Below are 21,213 nucleotides of genomic sequence, written 5' to 3' on the forward strand. Positions count from 1 at the left end.
CAAATGACCTTTAACGTTACTTATTTCATTTCCGATAATGGCGCACTAAATTCAGTTAAGCGCATCAGGGGCAGAATGTGTTTATTTTGGTGGAGGGACCACGTTCCACACCGCCTGGCCATGTCGGACTCTCTCTCCCCAGACAGGAACTTTCAAAGTGTCCAGAGCAGTAAACATTGATACATCTTCCAGATGGAAATAAATGTCAGCCCTGCCTCTAAACCCATTCAGCCCGGGTACACCATTATTAGGCAATATGTTATGCTTTAACTATTAAAAAATAGCAGATATACAAGCTCACTTGTAGATCTGCTATTTTTGAAAAATCATAAAAGTGTTTGAATATTTTGACCCGATTCCATAAGTGTCTTCTAAATCCTTCTAAGGTTTTCTGAAAAAAAAAACTATGTTTCTATGTCAGTGGTGCTAAAACCTTTTCGTGTCGAGGACCCCCAAAATTATATGTATTTGGCCACGGACCCCCCATCTAAAAATATTTAGTTCCAGGGACCCCCCCAGAAGCAAAATTTGAGTTACAAATGTTCGCTCTAGAAATACATATATTCATAGTTTTATACACATTTTCACGACTTTTCGAAAATAGCAGATCTACAAGCTCACAGCGCGGCACTCAGTGCCGCGCCGTGAGCTTGTAGATCTGCTATTTTTCAATAGTTAAAGCATTCAATAATTCTAGACCTAAATGGACTAAAAGAGCAAGAATAATAAGCCCTCAGGTACGCGCAGATCAATAAGTCTAAAAAGGACAATACAATTTAGACCTGGTTTAAGCAGCAACGTTTCTATACGTTTACTATTCACTGTACATATGGCCTTGCCTAATTCACACCATCTTGAGTTTGAATAAAAATGCTAATGAAATATGCAAACACAAAAGGCTCGTGGTAGCTGACTTGTTTGGGGGTAAATATTCAATGTTTACATCTGTTGCCTGATAATAAAATTCAGAAACTCCTGCATAGTGCTCCTGCCAACACATGGTGCGTGTTCTTGGTCACACACACACACACACAGCTAAATCATTTACAACATCGTGGCCTTTTAAAGGGTCCAAGTCTAATATAAATACATAAGTACCCCTAGAGCTGTTGTATCGCAGACACAATCCCCCCGCAGTGTGTTTCACGCCCGTGCCGTAAGAGAGAGAGGGGGGGATCTTAGCGAAGTCGCTAATGCACGTGATGATTAAGTGTAACTCAAATACGGAGTGTGTTGTTCACGGGCCTGACAGGCAGTAATTTGCTGTATTATATTCCGTGGTTTTAATTGCACGCCACCCGACGTCCCTCTGACACGTTATGAAGCCATGATGTACAATTATTTCGGGGGCGGCGGGAGATCAGGGGAGTGACATTATAATCATCCTCATAGGGATCCTTCTCTTCATCTGCAACAACCATTAATGTTTAAATGGGAGGACGAGGGGCGGGGGGCGCGCACACACACACACACACACACACATAAAAATAGTTCTCGGGGAGTTCTAACCAGATTCTGTTGGAGGATTATAGAGAATCACGTCAGGGAGAAGGAGAAGGGTGTGTGTAGACAATAGAGGGGCTGAGTTAAGCCGTTCGGACCGGGTACACAGTCTTTTTTACGCATTATTTTATGCTTTAACTATAAAAAAAAAAATAGCAGATATACAAGCTCAAAGCACGGCACTCGAGCTTGTAGATCTGCTATGTTTGAAAAATCATGGAACATTTTTGCAAGTCTTTGAATATTTTGACCCAATTTAATACGTGTCTTCTAAATCCTTCCAAGGTTTGTTTCTATGCCACTGGTGCTCAAACTTTTTCATGTCAAGGACCTCCAAAATTACATGTATTTGGCCGTGGACCACCCCCCCCATCTCAAAATATGTTGTTCCAGGGACCACCCAGAAGCAAATATTTGAGTCACAAATGTTCACTTTAAAAAAAGACATATTAAAAGACGATTAGATTTTTCAAAAATAGCAGATCTACAAGCTCGCAGCGCGGCACTCGGTGCCTCGGTATCTGCTATTTTTCAATAGTTAAAAGCATCAGATAATTCCTAGGCCTAAACAGATTAAGTGACGGCTTTCTCTGGATAAGCAGCATAGCTAAGATGTTGCTCTACTGTCACTGCCAGGGCCTCACACCCTCACGCGGGCCCGGGCATTAAGGCACATTACAGCGGATGAGCCATGCGGGGCGGAACTGATGGGCTATTCTGGGAACATCCCAGACACTCTCGCAAGACAGGGGGGGGGGGGACACAAAAGCCTGACACGAGCCAGCCCCATCCTGTTAACAGTCAAATCACACACACACATATACACACAACAGCCAACATGAAATCAGGACTATATATATATATGTTACAGCATGTTTGGGTAACTCAGGACGTTCATTGTAAGAGCGCTTGTTTCGTTCACCACACACTAATCACCACCAGATGGCGACGACAGCCCATAGACAGCCATTCACTAGTGCAGGCGCTGACGTCACTTGTTTGCGACTCCCTTTCTTTATTTACTAGCCTAGCTGGGCGGTGTTTAGCCATTAGCTTAGCCATTAGCTTAGCCATTAGCTTACTATGAGCGTTTATCTTGGGCTTGCCCAGGCCTTACGGCCTGGGCATAAATATAACGATTGCATTCACCACGGCTTCGTAACTCGCGCGGCGCTCCGCCGGCCGCGCGGCCCTGGCCCGCTCTTCGCGGCCACTCGCGCCTGCGGCGCTCGGGGGCGAAGAGCGGGACCAAGGTCCACTGGCCTTCGCGCCGCTTGCAATGTCGTGGACAATCGATGGGCTCCGCCTGGAGGACGTTGTTGTGGGCGACCGCTTGTTCCGCCCCGTGCGGCACCGCGAGTGCTCCGTTTCTCGGCCGTCCTGTTTCTCTAACATCCGGTGACATATACACTCACTCCGACACTAAAGCCCGATTTATACTTGGTTGCAAGCCGGTGTCGCACGTGAAAAAAAAGCCGATCTAAAAGCTCATGACGCCTTGCGCCCACGCCGCATTGAGAGCGTGTAGATCCGACCTTTTTCCAGCGCAACACAAGACGCGCGACCAAGTATAACTCAGGATTTAAGTCAAGTGAAGTGAGAGAAGGAAGGAAACACAATGCAGATTTCGACACTACAGAGAAGACGGCCTCGGCAGCACAGCCGCAAACTTTTTCTAACTGGGAGAGAGAGAGAGCGAGAGGAGAGCAACAGTTTTTAAGTTTCATCCAGATTCCTGAAGTGACGGTCGGTAAGCAAACGGCTTGCTTATATGACCCACAACCATAAAGCGTGCGGACCACGAGAGCACCGTGCACGTCCACACCATAGCGTTAATACTTCTAAGGCCTGGGCTGAGATATTAAACCAATGCCTCACAGCATTTAGACTCCTGATGCATAATTTAGCACCTACAAACAGCACTGGCCGTCCGTAGCATCTTTGGGGAGGACGAGGAGGGAGCAGCGGGGTTATGAAGGGGGAGAAGGATTGGGGGGAGGAAGTGCTGAATCCAGGGCCTTTCTGGAAGATGATGGAAGAGAGGAAGAGGAGGCTCATTAAACCAGTTAGACCGGGGTACGCGTCATTGCGTATTATTATTTTATGCTTTAGCTATTGAAAAACAGCAGATATACAAGCTCACAGCGCGGCACCGAGTGCCGCGCTGCGAGCTTGTAGATCTGCTGTTTTTGAAAAATCGTGAACATTCGAATTTTGACCCGATTCTGACCCGATTCTATAAGTGTCCTTTGAATCCTTCTAAGGTTTTTTGAAAAAAGATATGTTTCTATGTCGGTGGTGCTCAAACTTTTTCATGCGAAGGACCCCCAAAATGATATCTATTCGGCCAGACCCCCATCTCAAAATATTGTATCAGGGACCCCCCAGAAGCAAATATTTGAGTTACAAATGTTCGCTTTAAAAAATATATATATAAATTCAAAGTTTTGCAGAAATCTTCACGATTTTTCCAAAAATAGCAGATCTACAAGCTTGCAGCGCGGCACTCGGTGCCGCGCTGTGAGCTTGTATATCTGCTATTTTTCAATAGTTAAAGCATTCAATAAGTCTAGGCCTACATAGGTTAAGTGGCCTAGCCCCACTGTGGACAAAACACGCCAGGGGAAAGACAAGAAAACTGCCGTCTCACGTGCTTTAAGGTTGTTGTTTCTTTAACCAATTAAATATGAGAAATCTTATTGTGTATGCTAGCGGCCCAATTTGTGTTTTCTGCTGTTTTCGCAGCTCCGGGGTTGTTTTTTTGTAGCCCAAATTAGGGCAGATCAATCAGTTTGGTACTATTCATGAGACATCCTCGCTAAAAGATTAAATATAGAAGTAGCTTTACGCAATAATGAATGTCTAAAAATAATCAATAATGCCTCAGTTTTTGACCACTGCTGACAAGTATGTCAGCGAGGTCGCGCCATGTCTTGGCTGTCTGGCCAGTGACGTATATAGGACCAGTTCCCCATATATGGATATGAAGTCCTGTTAGATTATGGGCTTAATATTGATGACATCGGGGATCTCCATATATGGGCAATTGGGCATAGAGTGGTTCCTGTGACATCACAACATACAATCCCTTTCATACCCATACATGGAGATCCCTGTCTGAACCAGCCACACCACTTTGATGTCACCTGTGATGTCACAGTGATGTGTCAGGGGAACCACAATGTCAGGCATTACATGTACGTGTTAGGGCATTAACGAAAAAGTTGACAAGTTGACTCAGTCGACTTCATTACACAAGCCGACTCCCACCAAAGAAAGTCAAAAGTCGAAAATGAAAAATAAAAAATAAAAAACGTTCAATTGTGAAAATAGCCGTTGTTTGTTAGCATGTAGATCGGCTATTTTCTGCCCCTATATATTGACAATTTGGACAATGTTTAATTTGTCATTTTAGAGGTATTAAAACGTCCTTAAATTGTCACTTTAGAAATGTGAAGATACCCTCTATACACTTAAACTTTACGTTGGTTTGTTTACTGATGAGTGAGCAGTCATGACGTTACGTCACAACGTTGGCGCTAGTTGATCACGTGTTCAGGAAATGCGACATAACAGACAAGCGACAACAACAAAAACAAACACAAACACACGTTACAATATTGTTTTTCTCTCTTATTTTCTTTACTGTTTCGCTCTTCTCTCTGGTTTTATCCGTTTAGCTCACATGTTTTCTCTCTCCTCTCTTGTTTTTCTCATGTGCTCAGCACGCTGTAGTCAAATAGTAAATACTCGCGCTCTGTAATGACGTCGGCGCTCCGCGCTCGGGTCGCACAGCAAGTGACGTTTGGACAGTTTGATGTGACTTACATGTGACTTGCGTATAACTCAATGCGGTGGATGTGGTTACTGCTTTCAGACTGAGACAGATGTCCTCAAATCCGATTTGGATCGGATTTGAAAACACCTCAAAAATCGGATTCCACTTTCGATGTGACTCAGATCTGATTCAGGCTAGATTTCAGTGGCAGTGTAAAAGCCGGCCAAAGAGACAGATAAATAAATACGCTACAGAGTGGTGGTGATGAGCGAGGCACTAAAGACCGCTCTCAGGCGTGATTGGCGGCAAGGTCAAAGGTTCCAACGCGGCCTGGCCTCCATTTGCATTTGTTAATGAAATGCCACAACAATATGATCATCAAGTATCAACAACATTCCCCCCCGATTCCTCGGCGTGGAGCGCAGCCACCGGACCCCACGCTAAAGTGAGGTGGACAGCGGCTGGGAAGCACATCCATTCGGTGCCGTCTCAATCGTTAGCGCGCCACGCCAGGGCCTGGTGATCGTCTAGCCTCAAAGATCACGGAGGAGAGCACCGGTCGATGGCATCAGTGAGATAGAATCAGAGTCAGTGACAACGTTATTGTCACATCACAGGTTTACCGGTGTAAAACAGTGGGTGACATTCGTTTTGGTTCAAGCTCCAGTCGTTGTGGTTATTTCCATAAGGCAGGGGTCCTCAACATTTTCAGGCAAAGGACGCCTTAGTTGAGAGAGAGATGAAGAAGAGATCCCCTCAACCTTTTCATAGATTCCATATAGTTTCATTGTTTGACAGCACACTCATCAGTGTATTTTGGATTTGTGCCAATTTGTGTTTTCAGATATTTAACCACTTGAGCCGTCAATACGTAATAAACTTGACCTTTTAATCTGTACAGTACTTAGTCTGCTCTTTCTCTACACAGTACTTAGTCTGCTCAGTACTTGGTCTGCTCTTTCTCTAGACAAAACCTGTTTGCCGAAAATAGCCGATCTAGAAGCTCACAACACAAAACACATTTTCTACATATTTACCATATATCCATCCGGTGCGGTAAATACCTGAGGTAAGACATAGGTGGCCCTATTTTCGTCCATGCTTTACCCCTTATCACGAAACTTCTTCACCTTTTTTACTATTTTCGAATAGCTGATCTACAAGCTCACAACGTGTCGATGTAGGTCGGTTAGTTAAACTATTTTAAAGTGTTTCTCAATATAGTCAAAAAAAGGCAAAGAAGTTTAGGGATAAGGTCTAAGGCATGGACAAAAATAGGGCCACCTACTGTATGTCTTAGGGCCCAAGTTGCGGTAAGTATACCTGAGGAAAGACATTATGTGTGAGCATAGCAGCAGACATATACTGTGCATGATATGCTATGGACGTTGGTTAAAGAGGTTGAGGATAGATATGTGTTTGAGAACTAGTGATTCCAGATTTGTATTTTTTGACATATATTGCGTGTAATTATCTGGTTTTGGTTCAACACTGTAGCAGCAATGACAACAGAAACAACTAAATAATTATAGTTATAAGGTAAAGACAAATAAAGTGTGTGCATTAGTCGTAACACACTTTGAGGGGCTTAAATGTGCTGTGTGCATTCTAAATATGATTATACATAAATGTATATGTACAGTATACATATAAATGTGCATGAGTAGTGTATATATCATGTTTGTGTGTGCAGTTAACATGTGAAGCTGCATGTCGAGCTCAGATGACAATGAAGAAACGCAATAAAAGGCCGGTCGTAGCGTCTTTCATCAGCAACACCACGGCAAAACTAATTGCAAAATCCCTAAATGTTGTAATGGAGGAATCGGATGGCATCCGAGAATGGTTCTCACCTTAATTGGGATGACAAATGGTGACAATAAGAAAAACATCCCATTAGCTAAAACTGAGTTTCGTTAAGCAAAATATTATACCGTTGTTAGTATCCGCAGGAGAAAGCCTAGCTTAATAGCACTGTAATCTCACTTTTCTAGGTCACCTAAAACAAAACAAAACAGGGATGGGAAGGGAAAGAAATCACATTATACCTGAAACATGGCCACCCATTAGCAACTGCTTTAGATTCAGATTAAGAAAAGTATACGCGCGTGTGCATCGTGTAATCTTAAAAACGTAAAAAACACACGCTGATGATGTGTGTGTATGGCTGTGGCCTTAATGAGGGTGCTTCAGGAGGGCTCTTTGTTTGTTGCTCTTTAGTCAAGAGGAGAGATGGCCCGGTGATCAGTCAGCACTGAACGCACACACAGGGCCCATTTGTCACCGCTGGCTGCCACTGGCAGCACATAGCTCCTCCACTCGCATGATTTGTGAAACCAGGGGCTGTATTTAGTAGTCCCATTTAAAGGCATATTGGAGAAGTGCTGTGCCTCACGTGTGCGTGTGTGTGCGTGGGTGCGTGCGACTTTACAAAAGTACAAATGTAACCAAATGGACCCTCCATTTGGTCCATGTTCGTAAACTCTGAGTTACAAATAGATAATTGTAAGACTGAGGATTTTACAGTGTAAAACTAGCTTTTTTGGACAAAAAACCCAGTGGTCCACATAAGCAACACTTTGTAGAAGAAAGGGCTTGAGCTGAAGGGCTTGTGAAACACGAGCCGTTTCCCCTCATTAAAGGAGACGCAGTGTTTAACCAAAGCTTGTTTGCCCTGCTATAATATGTTTGCAAACGGCAGAGAGTGGAGCAAATAAACACGCCGGCTACATGGCCCCCGCTCGCTCGGCTCAGGCTCGGGAAGGAGAACACAAAAACCTCGGCGACTGAAACTAAACGGAACAGTTTATACACAGAATTACACAGAGGGAGACGACTAAATAACCACACATACGTCTTCATCTGCGCGCAATAATCGCCACAGAGAAGCGGAGATGGCTGGGAGAAAAAAGAAATCCCACAATTTACTCTATTCCCCGATTGCATGTTAAACAGCTCGTGCGTCCTTTTGAACATGGCAAGACAGTGGGGAGGTCTATCATGGGACTGGATGGAGCTGAGCAGAACATATGGTCTACATGCAGGGGGTCCACGCTAACGCGATGAGAACCATAACGCTGCACTGAGTATTTATAGACATTAAATAACCTATATAAAACCACAACATTGACTGAGATTATTTGTAAAGCTAATCATGTGTAATACCGTGTGCCCACTGACTGGAATGATGAATTGTCCGTAAACCCAACTCCATTTTCTTAACCTTTGTCTAACTAGCCGAGTTGACAAAGAAGAATATGTGCTTATGTTCTTTTCTGTACAAGCGTGGCCTCAGGGAGCAGTTAAAGCGGAAATTGAGGATTATGCACATAAGCTCAAACACAAAACACTCACATACATACATACCAGTGAGAGCACAAACCAGTAGTATTCTACAGTCGAACAGTGGAGCATTTGTATAGCATAATGGCCTTACTTAAAGGTGATACACCATGAAATTTCACTTTTCCTATTTTAAAACCTTTTTTTGGGGTCCCACTAGCACCTTCTATCCTCACAAAGTCCCATTTCTGACCGTTGTGTCTTTCTCTGGTTTTGAGAAGGCGAAGGTTAAATGTATCCCACGGGTTCTCAAAACAGGCTATCCAGATTTGCTGCCGATTGTGACGTCATCTGCCGATTGTGACGTCATCATAAAAAAATCAAAATGTATTTTTTTTTTTTCAAAAAGATTTTTTTTGGGGGGGGGATGGCGCAGTTCAGGCCAAAAGTGGTACTGCAGCTGAAATGCTCTGAGAGCCATTCAAAAATGAGAGAGGCTCTCTATTCAGGAGTGGTAATTTAGCCTCAAACCTTTTGAAAAACGTTTTTGGGACATAAACAATATGACATAAATACTTTTTAAATGCATGGTGTATCACCTTTAAGGACACGTCCGTGGCAGTTGTTGAGGCATGAGGGGAAAGAGTTCCTCAAGAGCTTACTTTTGGTAGATTAATATACCTTTGTCTCAAACAATTAGATGTATAACTCACCCACAGATGTCACACTTGTACTCTCTCATGCCCAGGTGTCTCTTCACATGGTTCCTGGCATCCCCCAGCTGGGCAGTGGCAAAGTTGCAAATCGTACACTTGAATGGCTTGGATCCTGCAAAACAAAGTGTGTCAAGTTAATATAATAAAATCCTACAATAGCAAATGTTTTTTCAAATACAAACATGTCCATTTCAAATCATCGTCAACAACTCTCTGTCTTGGCAGATCCTTAGTTTTTCTTTTTCTGATTAAGCTACACGCTTCCAAGTGCCAGATAGGGAGAAGACAATTGTACAGTTTGTCTCACTAGTGTGTGCCTTTAGTATTGGCATACTTCCCAGCCAAAAAAACAAAAGGCATTTTGGTTCAGTTCTTTAGCCCGGTCTCTACCAAAAGAACAGTCAAGCCGTAAAGTGTCAGGAGTCTCTCACGCTCTCTCTCTCTCTCTATCTCTGTCTATTCTTGTCACTCTTCTTCATCTCGCACCTACTCTTCCTTTGCCTGTGGATGCATAAATTGGATTCCAAAGGTCAGGCAGAATACGTAAATCAATTCCGCGTGCGCTCACTACCCCTGTTCCATCATTAAAGTGCTAATCACTCTGGCGGGCTTCGCAGGGAGGTTTCTCCCTAATTATTGTCATTAATAAATCCAGTGGGGTGGGGCAGCCGTTTGAGAGAGTGGCACAGCCTACACTTGCCATCCGTCATTTAAGAGCAGGGTAGGGAGGGCCGCTGATGGGCGCGCTGCGAGTTCTCTCTGCAACTGCAAGTGTGTAATGGGTGGATGGGCTCTACAACAATACCCTGCTTAATTTATGTCAGGCAAAATGACAAACCGGGACCTATTCAGTCATGGGAAGTGACAAAAACATCACTTAGCAAAAAGGAAGACAGTTCATCCAAGTTCTGGATTCAGTCAAGTAAAATTATGAAAATGTTCTAGTTCGGGCCTGCACTGCCACATAAGGAATTTGATTACACCCGTAAAATTGAAACCTATGCGTATGTCATAAAAGAACATTTTGTTGGCAGTGGCAGACCGGGACTGGGCCAGATCCATGCCACACCACAATGTGACACTCCAATCTAAGCAGGAGTCTCATATGATATAAACGTATGCATCTTGTAGCGAGCCTCTCTCCCCGTGAATATCCCAAGACGTACTGCAATATTTATTCCGGGGGCAGCCGCTGATTTGATTAAGCACTTTGTGTAGATTACTAATTCGTTCATACACGGTTCACTTGCTGCGAGCTGGAAGTACGACACATCGAATTTTAAGCCGGTAACGAAGATTGAAAGGCATGCCTGTGCTAACAAGGCCCATAAACAGGGAGGGAGGGAGCGAGGGTGTCTGTACACGAGCAGCAGCAAATCCCAGTCTCTTTTCACATGTCCCTACAGTGTGCTACGTCTAACAAACAGACACACACACACAAACACACAGAGGCTATACTTAACACAAGCATAAACATACACAGACATGCATATAGGTCTCCATTGCATACACCTACATATAGGTTATGCATGTCAAGACGCACGCACGCACGCACGCACGCACGCACGCACGCACGCACGCACGCACGCACACACACACCTATATGCACGTACACACAACAAGCACACGAACGGCACACACATACTAAGACCGACAGACCTGCATACAAACTCACCAGCGCACACACAGGGGTGTCACAATAAGGGGGGGGGGGGGGGGGGGGGAGTGTGACTGGGTTACTAGGGCCCAAGGTGGAGGGGCCTTAATTATTTTATACTTTAGCTATTGAGAAATAGCAGATATACAAGCTCTGAGTGCCGCGCTGTGAGCTTGTAGATCTGCTATTTTTGAAAAGTCATGAAAATGTGGGCAAATCTTAGAATATAATGTATTTTTTAAGCGAACATTAGTAACTCAAATTTTGCTTCTGGGGGAACCCTGGAAGGAACTATATATTTTGAGATGGAGGTCCATGGCTAAATACATATCCCATGAAAAGGTTTGAGCACCACTGATAATCACGATAAAAAAAAATGCAGATCTACAAGCTTGCAGCGTGGCACTTTTATTTTTAAATAGTTAAAGCACAAAATAATGCGTTCCCGGTCTAAATGGGTAAAACCCACTCCTCCTATGAAGAACATTCATGGGGGGCCCGCAGTGAATCCTTGTACCCAGGGCCCAGAATTTGGTGTGACACCCCTGCGCGCACGCACACACACACACACACACACACACACACACACACACACACACACACACACACACACACACACACACACACACACACACACACACACACACACACACACACACACACACACACACACACACACACACACACACACACACACACACACACACACACACCAAAAAAAAACGAGGTGAAGGGAGAGACGGGCGCGCGGGGACCTGATTTGTCCAGATGGCTGGCTGAGGATGAGACATGGCAGCGAGGAAGAGAGATGTAACATCCCTCAGTTCTCACATCTCATCATATTAATACTCCACCACTCCACTTAAACAGCCTCCGTGAAACTGAAATTGACCATCAATGCGGTGTCATGTTAAATTAATACTGCCATCCACACAGGGGCGATGTGGCTCCCCTCACATCCCAGATGAAGACAGGGAATGACTAATTCATTTCCTGAGAGGAGAGGAGGAACCTCTCGCAATGTTTCACTCCACTCCCCACACCATCCACGCCCGCCTTTCGCCATACGCACACACTGGCTACACTCGCCTCTCAGAGGCTAACATTGACCATCATCTTTTAGAATAAAAAAAATCAGAGGGGTCTTCAACGTTTTCAGGCCAAGGACCCCCTTAGCTGAGAGAGAGAGATGAAGCAGGGACCCCCAGGTTCCATATACCGGTAGTTTCATCGTTTGACAGCACTATCATCAGTGTATTTTGGATTCATGTCAATTTGTGTTATCAGATATTTAACCACTTGAACCGTCAATACTTAGTTAACTTGACCTTTCACTCTGTACTTAGTCTGCTCTTTTTTTCCCCTCTACAACCAACCTCTTTGCTGAAAATAGCCGATCTACAAGCTCACAACGCCTCGTGCTGTGAGGTGTTGCGAGCTTGTAGATCTGCTATTTTTGGCAAAGGTTTTCAGAATATGGACGTTAGGGTTCAAGTGGTTAATATAAAAAAGGAGAAAAAAGGTTTCTATCACACAAAGATTTGAAGGACCCCCTGCAGTAACTCTGAGGACCCCCTAGGGGTCCCGGACCCCCTGTTGAAGAGCCCTTCTCTAAATATCATGTCCACTGATGCAGTATATTATTAGAGTCCTGGGCTATAGATATATGCCCAATAACACAAAATGCTATATATGAGACACGGCTTGTTGTAACTTTATTTCTCTGTCATTTCTTCAAGCACACTTCAAGCAACAACGGTTGCATTCTGAGCAGGAGCATGCATGCTCGTGAGTGTGTGGCCATTACTCTGCCACCCCCCTAGCCCCCTTCCCTTTGCTAAGTCTGAGGTCAGACAGCTTGCTCCTGTGAAAAAGTGACCAATTTACCTCAAAATGCAAATTCCAGCGGCACCCGCATTGGCAAAAATGCAAGTGAGCGCGTGTTTTCCCTTTCCCCCCGCTTTTCCTTAAAGGGACAAATTGACAAATCTGTGTGCAGCCTCCCACTACTGTTCCCTGATTTCACTGATTAATCAAGAGAATAAAAAGTGGGTCTTAATTAAAAGGATCTGGCCAACGCTGCCAGCCACAGACACTGGCAGACCCCCGCAGTCCTGCTTCGCAGCCTCACAAACAAGCTGCCTGGATAAATGACCACTACATAAAAGGTGAATCATTCAATGTAATGAGGGAACTTAGCAATAATAATAACTGGCACACACTGTCAAAAGGAGGAGCAATAGGTGCATTCCACAAATAAGAGCGGCATGAATGGAACAGGGCAATGTAATCTCATACGCCGCAACATAACTCAATCGAATGAAGAAAGGCAAAACTACGAGAAACACTGTCTAATTCAGTCTAAACCTTTGAGAATGCCCTTGACTTGTTTGAATCCATCTTTTTCGGGGCCTCCAGTGTCACTGCTTTAATTTCCTTAAGTAACATTTCTCCTGAACAGGAATCAAAAACAATGCCATGGATGTCTCATGTAATGTAATGCCATGCATGTATGTAAACATGCTGTTCATAAGAAGGCAGCTCGACATAAATCAGAATGACTCAAGTCAGTTAAAATGGAGATGTCTAAGGTTATAAAAGGTTGTTATGGTTCAAGGTGTTGCCAAGTGTTTTCAAGGCAAACACATGCCTTAGTAACTTTGGGAACTAGAGAAAATAAAACACAGAGTATTTTCTTTTTTCTTTGACCAGTGATGCTACTAGCCCTGCAAGTAGCATCTAGTAAAGGACTCATTAAAATAAGCATCCCTGCATACCCAGGATGCATACAACTCTATCCTTCCTGCTATCAGTCATTTCACTGCACCAGCTGAGCTTGTGGTGGAGTCTTCAATCCATTAGGGGTGTAACGATATAGTAACTGTATCGAAATATCGTTTTTAACTTAAAAAATCGAAGTAGATCGAAATGAAAACAGCTAAAATCGAATCGTATCGTTTTATTTTGTATCGTATCGAATTGGCAGTGCAAAGAATCGATTGTATCGATACTACCTACTTGTGCATTGTATTTAGCATTTTTAAGAAGAAAAAATAAAAAGGAGGGGTTTAATTACTTTTCCTTTCCATATAGCTACACTGGTCTATCGATAAATGTGTGTAATCTCTGGGTTCATGTCAAGGTGCAGGTTTGTCAATATACAATGTCCATGTATTTGGCAGATAATCACTGCGTTTACTTATTTATATCCATAATAATACATGTTTCCCTTAAAAACCTGCACTATCCACACCTTTCACACAGATTTAATTTCTTTGCTAAATAGTTACTATATCGATTTTAAATCATTAAATCGAATCGCATCGTATCACCATGAATGAACCAATATCGTCCATGTATCGTATCGTTAACCATGTATCGTGATATGTATCGAATCGCTATTAAAATGTATCGTTACACCCCTACAATCCATGCTTCTGTCCTTTATTAACTACATACAAGTAGATACAGTATATGCCACTAGTGGTTTAAATTAAAGTCCTTTTTGATGTTTTCACCGTTGATACATAATGCGTGTGTCGTCGTGGGACCCATAAAGTCATTCTGGGACCCATTTGAATGACCACCTGTTGGTAACAGGACCCAGGCCATTACATTGAAAACCTAGCAACATCACTGTTTGACATAATCTTAAACACACTTGAAACCAGCTATAGACCCAGTAACAAACTTGCTACGCCTCACAGACCTGCAAATGCATCTCAGACAGATGTAGATATATATGTCACGGTTTGTTAGAGAAACAGTACGGTCGAGAAACGGAGCACTCGTCGTGCGGCACGGGGCGGAACAAGCGGTCGCTTTGAGCCACAACGTCGTCCTCCAGGCGGAGCCGCTCGATTGTCCACGACATTGCAAGCGGCGCGAAGGCCAGCGGACCTGCTCTTCGCCCCCGAGCGCCGCAGGCCTGGGCAAGCCCACGATAAACGCCCTGTCCAAGTGACTACAATGGAGCACTCCCTAGCTCATAGTAAGCTAATGGCTAAACACTGCCGAGCTAGGCTAGTAAATAAAGAAAGAGAGTCGCAAACGAGTGACGTCAGCGCCTTCACTAGTGAATGGCTGTCGTCGCCATCTGGTGGCGATTGGTGTGTGGTGAACGACAAAACAAGCGCTCTTACAATGAACGTACTGAGTTACCCAAACGTACTGTAACATATACATACATATATGTTACAAGTAAAAGTCCAGAATTTAAAATGTACAAAAGTACTGGTATCAAAATGTACTTAAGAAGCAACTTCTACGGAATCTACGCAATGTCTCTTCAAATCAGGCGTTTGGCCAGTACCACATGCGAGGAGGACACACCAGGGACAGTCTCTAATCTGAACCACATTCAACACTGTTGAACCTCAAACTACCACACACTTGATCGTAGAAATGGCAAGCTTTCCATTTCCACTATAACTGCAATTAAGAAATAGCCTGTCACTCAATACGAATGCAATGGCCTGCTATGTCATGCGCACGCACACACGCACACACGCGCACACACACACACACACACACACACACACACACACACACACACACACACACACACACACACACACACACACACACACACACACACACACACACACACACACACACACACACACACACACACACACACACACACACACACACACACACACACACACACACAGCTCAGGACTTCAATTAAAGTCCCATTAAAGTTTGGGCTGAAAGGAGGGATGGACCATGGGAAGTAGAGAAGGGCATTTATTGATGGCGCCCTCACATCTCGTTCCTGCATTAAGTTGATTTTAAAAGCAATTAATACACATGGTCAGGGAAGAGTAATGGAGCGCCCTCAGTTCTTAACCTGCCGGACATTCCCCAGCCACATCCCTGACCAATGCACGCCTGCTTTGCATTATAAATGACAAGATAAATCTTAATGGATTGAGGATAATCAGCTAGGCATGAAGGCTGACATATATACACACACACATTAGACTCCACAGACAAACACACATGTGCATACACACAAGCTTGGACGCACACACACAAGGGAAATTAAGGGCTTTGAATACGTCTGCATTGATTATTTTAAATTATTAGCCCACCTCTCTTCGGGGCCTCCAATGCTTTTAGCCTGAGCTTTAACACATTTACAGAGACTTATTGACTATAATTACAACTGAGTCTCGGTAATGGACACATCAATTATGAGTCGCACATGTCTCTGACCAAGGCATTGCTCAGGGAATCCCAATCTGTGGTCCATTAGCTGGTCTGAGGCTCAATCAGTCTTTACCTTCTACCATCCTGAAATTACTATTACCTGGCGGGAGCAGATAGTAGCCTGCACATTAGCCTGCACTACTACAATATCATATGGGTTCAACATTCTATTGTTGTCAGAGGATATTTGAAAAAAACACTTGTCGACGTTGTTCCTGTCAGCTATTTCCACGACTAGCTAAATTTAAAACCTGAAAAGGTCAAGCATTTTAATTATTTCCAACAATTTAATGTTGTTGTTTTTAAGGTCCTCAAGACATCTCTTAAAAGTTGTAAGCTTAAAACGCCACTCAAACATTTCACATCCCTCTGTCTAGACAACTAGAGCAATCCTTTTTGCCTGCAGAGGGACAACTGAGGGAGTTTGCTGCTCCCCACGCCCAGAGGCGTCACAAGGGGGGACAAAGTGGGACTGAGTTACTAGGGCCCAAGGTGGAGGGGGCCTTAATTATTTTATACTTTAGCTATTGAAAAATAGCAGATATACTAAGCAGATATAGCCTACTAATCTCACAGCACGGCACCGAGTGCAGCGCAGCGATCTTGTAGATCTGATATTTTTGAGAAGTCGTGAAAATGTGTGCAAATCTTTGAATATATTTTTTAAGCGAACATTTGTAACTCAAATTTTGCTTCTGGAGGTCTCTGGCTGGAACTAAATATTTTGAGATGGGGGTCCGTGGCCAAATACATATCATTTTGGGGGTCCTTCACATGAAAAGGTTTGAGCACCACTGACATAGAAACATAGGTTTTTCAAAAAGAGCTTGCAGATCTGCTATTTTTCAATGGTTAAATCACAAAATAACACGTAATCCCAGTCTAAATGGGTTCAACACCATCCCCCTATGAAGAATATTCATGGGGGGCCCGCAGTGAATCCTTGTACCCAGGGCCCAGAATTTGGTGCTACACCCCTGCACGCCTTTCCCACTGCTCTCCCATTCTGGAACTGGTGAAAGTTCAAATTTGATGGAATGCATTGAAATCAGTGAGAGCCCAGGTGGATGAAGGGTATCAAGAACACTCCCTTTGAATGATTGCGACCTTTGCCAAATAATTGGTTGAGGAAAATAAAAGAAGACATATCACATGTTGTTCTTTTTCTTGCTTTTTGATTTGCAGTGCACTGCACACCCTATATTTTATGTATATCTAAAGAGCACCACCAATGCTAGTTTTGCAGATAAGATGCGAGAAAAACATGGCAGATGACAAAGAATATCTCTCCACTAGGTCGAAGGAGGAGAGGAGAAGAGGAGATGATTACTATGATGAATCATGACGTGACGTAAGATCAGGACTGGCATCTAAAAACAGCCTTGGTGGATTACAGATTTTCTGAAATAGCCAGCCCACAAATAAATGATTAGGTTTTTTAAGCTATTCAAAGAGCATCTCAACAGAAGTGTATGGAGGTACAGGTTCTATGGGAGCATTATACATACCTGTGTGTGTGCGTATGTGAGCCAAGAAGGCCATGGAGTTGCTGCTCTTGCAGACCTTGCCGCAGTATTTGCACACACTGCCCTGGTTCTCCTCGCGCTCGCGGTTGATCTGCTCGGTGTCTTCCTGGACGTACTTGTTGACCTCCTTCAGGAGCTCCTCATGTTTCTCCTTGATGTGGACGAACAGCTCCTGCTCCGAGTCAAAGCGCTCGGTGCATTTGACGCACTTGAAGGTGGCACCTCCCTCGGGCAGCTCCTCAACGCTGTTTTGCTCGTTGCGCAGATGGGCCGCGCTGGTCATGTGCTGGTTCAGGTTGCTCTCTGTGTAGAAGGACTTGCCGCACAACAGGCAATGGAAATGCTTCTCTTTGGACGGGTGCTTCATGGAGATGTGCACATTGAGGCCGCTGAGGCCGTCGGCCATGAAGCCGCAGTCTTCGCAGCGGATGCGGGAAGCGGCATAGTTCTCGTTTTTCACTTTCACCTCCCTGTGTTTGATCTTCTTGACGTGAGGGTTGGGTGGAGCAATGGTGGGGAACACTTTGGTCCCTTCAGTCAGGCATATTACGGCAGCCTCCCCCTCTGGCACCATGCACTCCTGCAGGGCCTGCTCCTGCTCAGCGAGGAACTTCACGGATACGATGCTGGCATCAAAGATGGGAGCCTTGGACACCTGTGTCTCGGGCAAAGAACTGTCCTCCTTGTCTTTGGTTATGTTAACATCTGCATTCATGATATCATCCTCCTCATCCTCGTCGTCCTCCTCACCATCCTGGCCATCCTCGCCCTCCTGACTGTCCCTCTCCTCTCCGTCCTCCTGGCTGTCCCCGTCATCCACGGTCTCTAGTTCCATGGCTTCCGCCACTTCAGGGTGGGTCTGAGATGCCATCACAGGTACCACATCATGAGTCGCTGGCTTCACTTCACCTCCAGGCTCAGATGTGATGTTTTCTATCTGAACCTCTGAGTTTCCCTCAACAATGACGGCCACAATCTCCATTTGATCCACATCTTTCCTGGACTCTGCAGTGCCAGTGTCTGGTGGAGCGGCAGCTGCTCTCTCTGTGCTTGTAGCAGGACTCTCGGCATCCAGAGCATGGCTACTGTCAGCGCATGCAACGGGTTCTTCTGCACAAGACTTGACGTCCATAATGACTGGGAACATCGGTGATTTTGGTGCAATGTTCCCCTGCCGTTCCAGATATTTCTGGCTTTTCTGCTTATGCTTGTCAGTGGAGGCGTGGCGAGACATCTCCCTGCTCGTCACGGCGTAGTAGCTGCAAGCCAGGCACACGTATTCAAAGTCTCGAGTGTGCTTTCTCTTCACATGCAGATGGAGTGAGGGGATCGAATGGGCCACAAAGTCACAATGGCTGCAGGCATTCACAGAGTCGTATTTACTCTTTTTGGGGCTTGTGTCCGGTTCTTCCTGATCTTCTCCACTGTTGTCTTTAGAGCCGTTGTCAGCTTCAGACTCTCCATCCGTGCCCAGTGGGGCTTCTTCTGCCTTCTGTGCTGCCACGTCAGAGTCAGATTCCGATTGTTTCTGTTTGGCAGACTCCTGTGCACGTTTGACATGTTTCTTGGTGATGCAGTGGCGGTCCATGTCACCTTTTGTCACGCAGCTGTAGTTGCAGAGAATGCAGTTGTAGCCGTACTCCTTACTGTGCTTACGGCGCACATGAACACTGAGGTTGGTAGCACTGGACACTACCAGGCCACAATGCCCACAGGTTGTGGTGGACACCTGCTTTGAGCGGACCCGGCTTTTCTTCTTGGCTGGTTCAGAGTCGTCCGATATGTCATCCAGTATGGCTTTAGCGGCCTCCACCTCACCTTCCTCCTCCCGTTCTTCGCCTGGCAGCGGCACACGCTCCCCGACAGCTTCCTGGGCCTCTTCGTCCGTATGAGTTGGAGTGAGGGCGTTATCTCCATCAGGGTCTCTTTTCACCTTCTCAATATAGTCCTCCAAAGAGGAGGGTCCTGCAGAGCCTTTCTCTTTCAAATGCACTGCTGGCTGGTGGTTCTCAGAGGACAAGTGGGCCTCCATCCACTCGAATGTGGCAGTAACATAGTGACAGAGTTTGCATTGATACCAGTCAGGGCTGGGGTGTTTGATTCTGACATGGCTCTCCAGCAGTGCTGGGGTGCTAACCCTGAACTCGCAGATGGTACACTTTTGCTGGAACCTGCTGTGGGTGGGTTTTGCTGCTGCCTGTGTCTGGGAAAGCTTTAGGTTGCAGACAGAAGCTGAAGCTGAAGCTGCCTCGTCTTCATCTGTGTTCTCATCACCGTCGACTGGAAGACAAGAAGGGAAGACACTGATATTTAAACATACTGACAAATAAACTTCAACACTCTTTTTAATTTTCCTCAATGTGAAAAAATTAAAGAATGATTACAATAATTGGGAAATAAAAACGTCAAATGTTTTTACTTGTTAATTTCTCATGTACTGTTGTTATGAACAGACCATTATATTCAATGAATAAGACCAACGACAGAAACCTTGTATTTCATATATCATCTTTTTTTCATACTTTGCCGTATGACAGTGTCACACAACAGTAGCTGATCTACCGGTACAAGCTCACAACATATTACATTGTGACGCATTGTGAGCTTGTAGATTGAACATTTCTGGTCTTCGTTTTTTTATGTTGAAAAATTAGGCACATTTTTCAAGGTTGAAATTCAAGTCTGTGGGTTTTATACATATTTAACCATGAAAAGTGTTAACAAGAGCTTATGACTAAATAATAACTAAGCTGAAAAGTAAATGTCTTGGACATACAAAGTCTCAGCCCGACAGCGACGATATGTTAAAGAGATAATGTACAGAATATTGTACTGTAATATAAGTGTTTTCCCTCGTTTATAGCATTTATTAGTAGATTTCATTATACTTCTTCTCTTCAGTAACATGTTGGGTGTACATTAAGGTTAAATATTTAGCACTTTCACTGGACAAGGGTACATCCCATACTCACATATTAATGGCACGTCTTTGGCGTGGACTCTCTTGGTATGCAGATCTAGGAGAGGCTTGTCCCTAAACTCTTGTCCACAGTAGTCACAGGAATGAATCATCTTGGGTTTTGGGGTTCGTTTGCTCACTCGCCTCTCTTGGACGGGGTTGTCCTCCTCCAGAGCTTCCTGCTCTGTGGCTGTCAGCTTCCCCTTGCCAGCAGAACCCTTTGCATATATCCCATGATCTTTGGTTACTGCTTTCACCTCTCCCGGGGCGATCACCGCTTCGGGCTCCTCTGTTTGTGTGGCCTCAGTCACTTCAATCTCTTGCAGTATTTCAGCTGGGCCCACATCAGAATTGTCAGCCTCTTTTTCTGACCCTGACGATTCTTTCTTGAATTTGCGTTTCTGTGCATGTTTTCTTGCTGTGTGAATCTTCAGTGCTGTTGGAGATTTAGCCACAAACATACAAATTGGGCAAACGTCATCTCCATCTTCAGGTACGTTGCCTTCTGTCCCCACCGCAACTGGTTCTTCACTTGCTTTATTGGACCCAGCATTCTCAGCCGGTGAATCCGTTTCACA

At 44.6% G+C, this 21,213-nt stretch overlaps 1 protein-coding gene across 1 annotated transcript in view; it reads right to left on the bottom strand.

The window, feature by feature from the left end:
• The window catches only part of znf407 (zinc finger protein 407), a gene marked incomplete at its 3' end in the record, with an annotated part of 227,201 nt that extends 205,988 nt beyond the window's left edge, over positions 1–21,213 (bottom strand). Inside the window, 3 exon segments of the mRNA XM_080742837.1 lie at positions 9,277–9,391; positions 17,659–19,956; positions 20,649–21,213. Of these exon segments, the coding sequence (XP_080598963.1) occupies positions 9,277–9,391; positions 17,659–19,956; positions 20,649–21,096 (2,861 nt within the window). The 5' untranslated portion in view covers positions 21,097–21,213.

This window comes from Nannobrachium achirus (assembly GCF_963921795.1).
Source record: "Nannobrachium achirus genome assembly, chromosome: 2".
Taxonomy (NCBI): Eukaryota; Metazoa; Chordata; class Actinopteri; order Myctophiformes; family Myctophidae; genus Nannobrachium; species Nannobrachium achirus.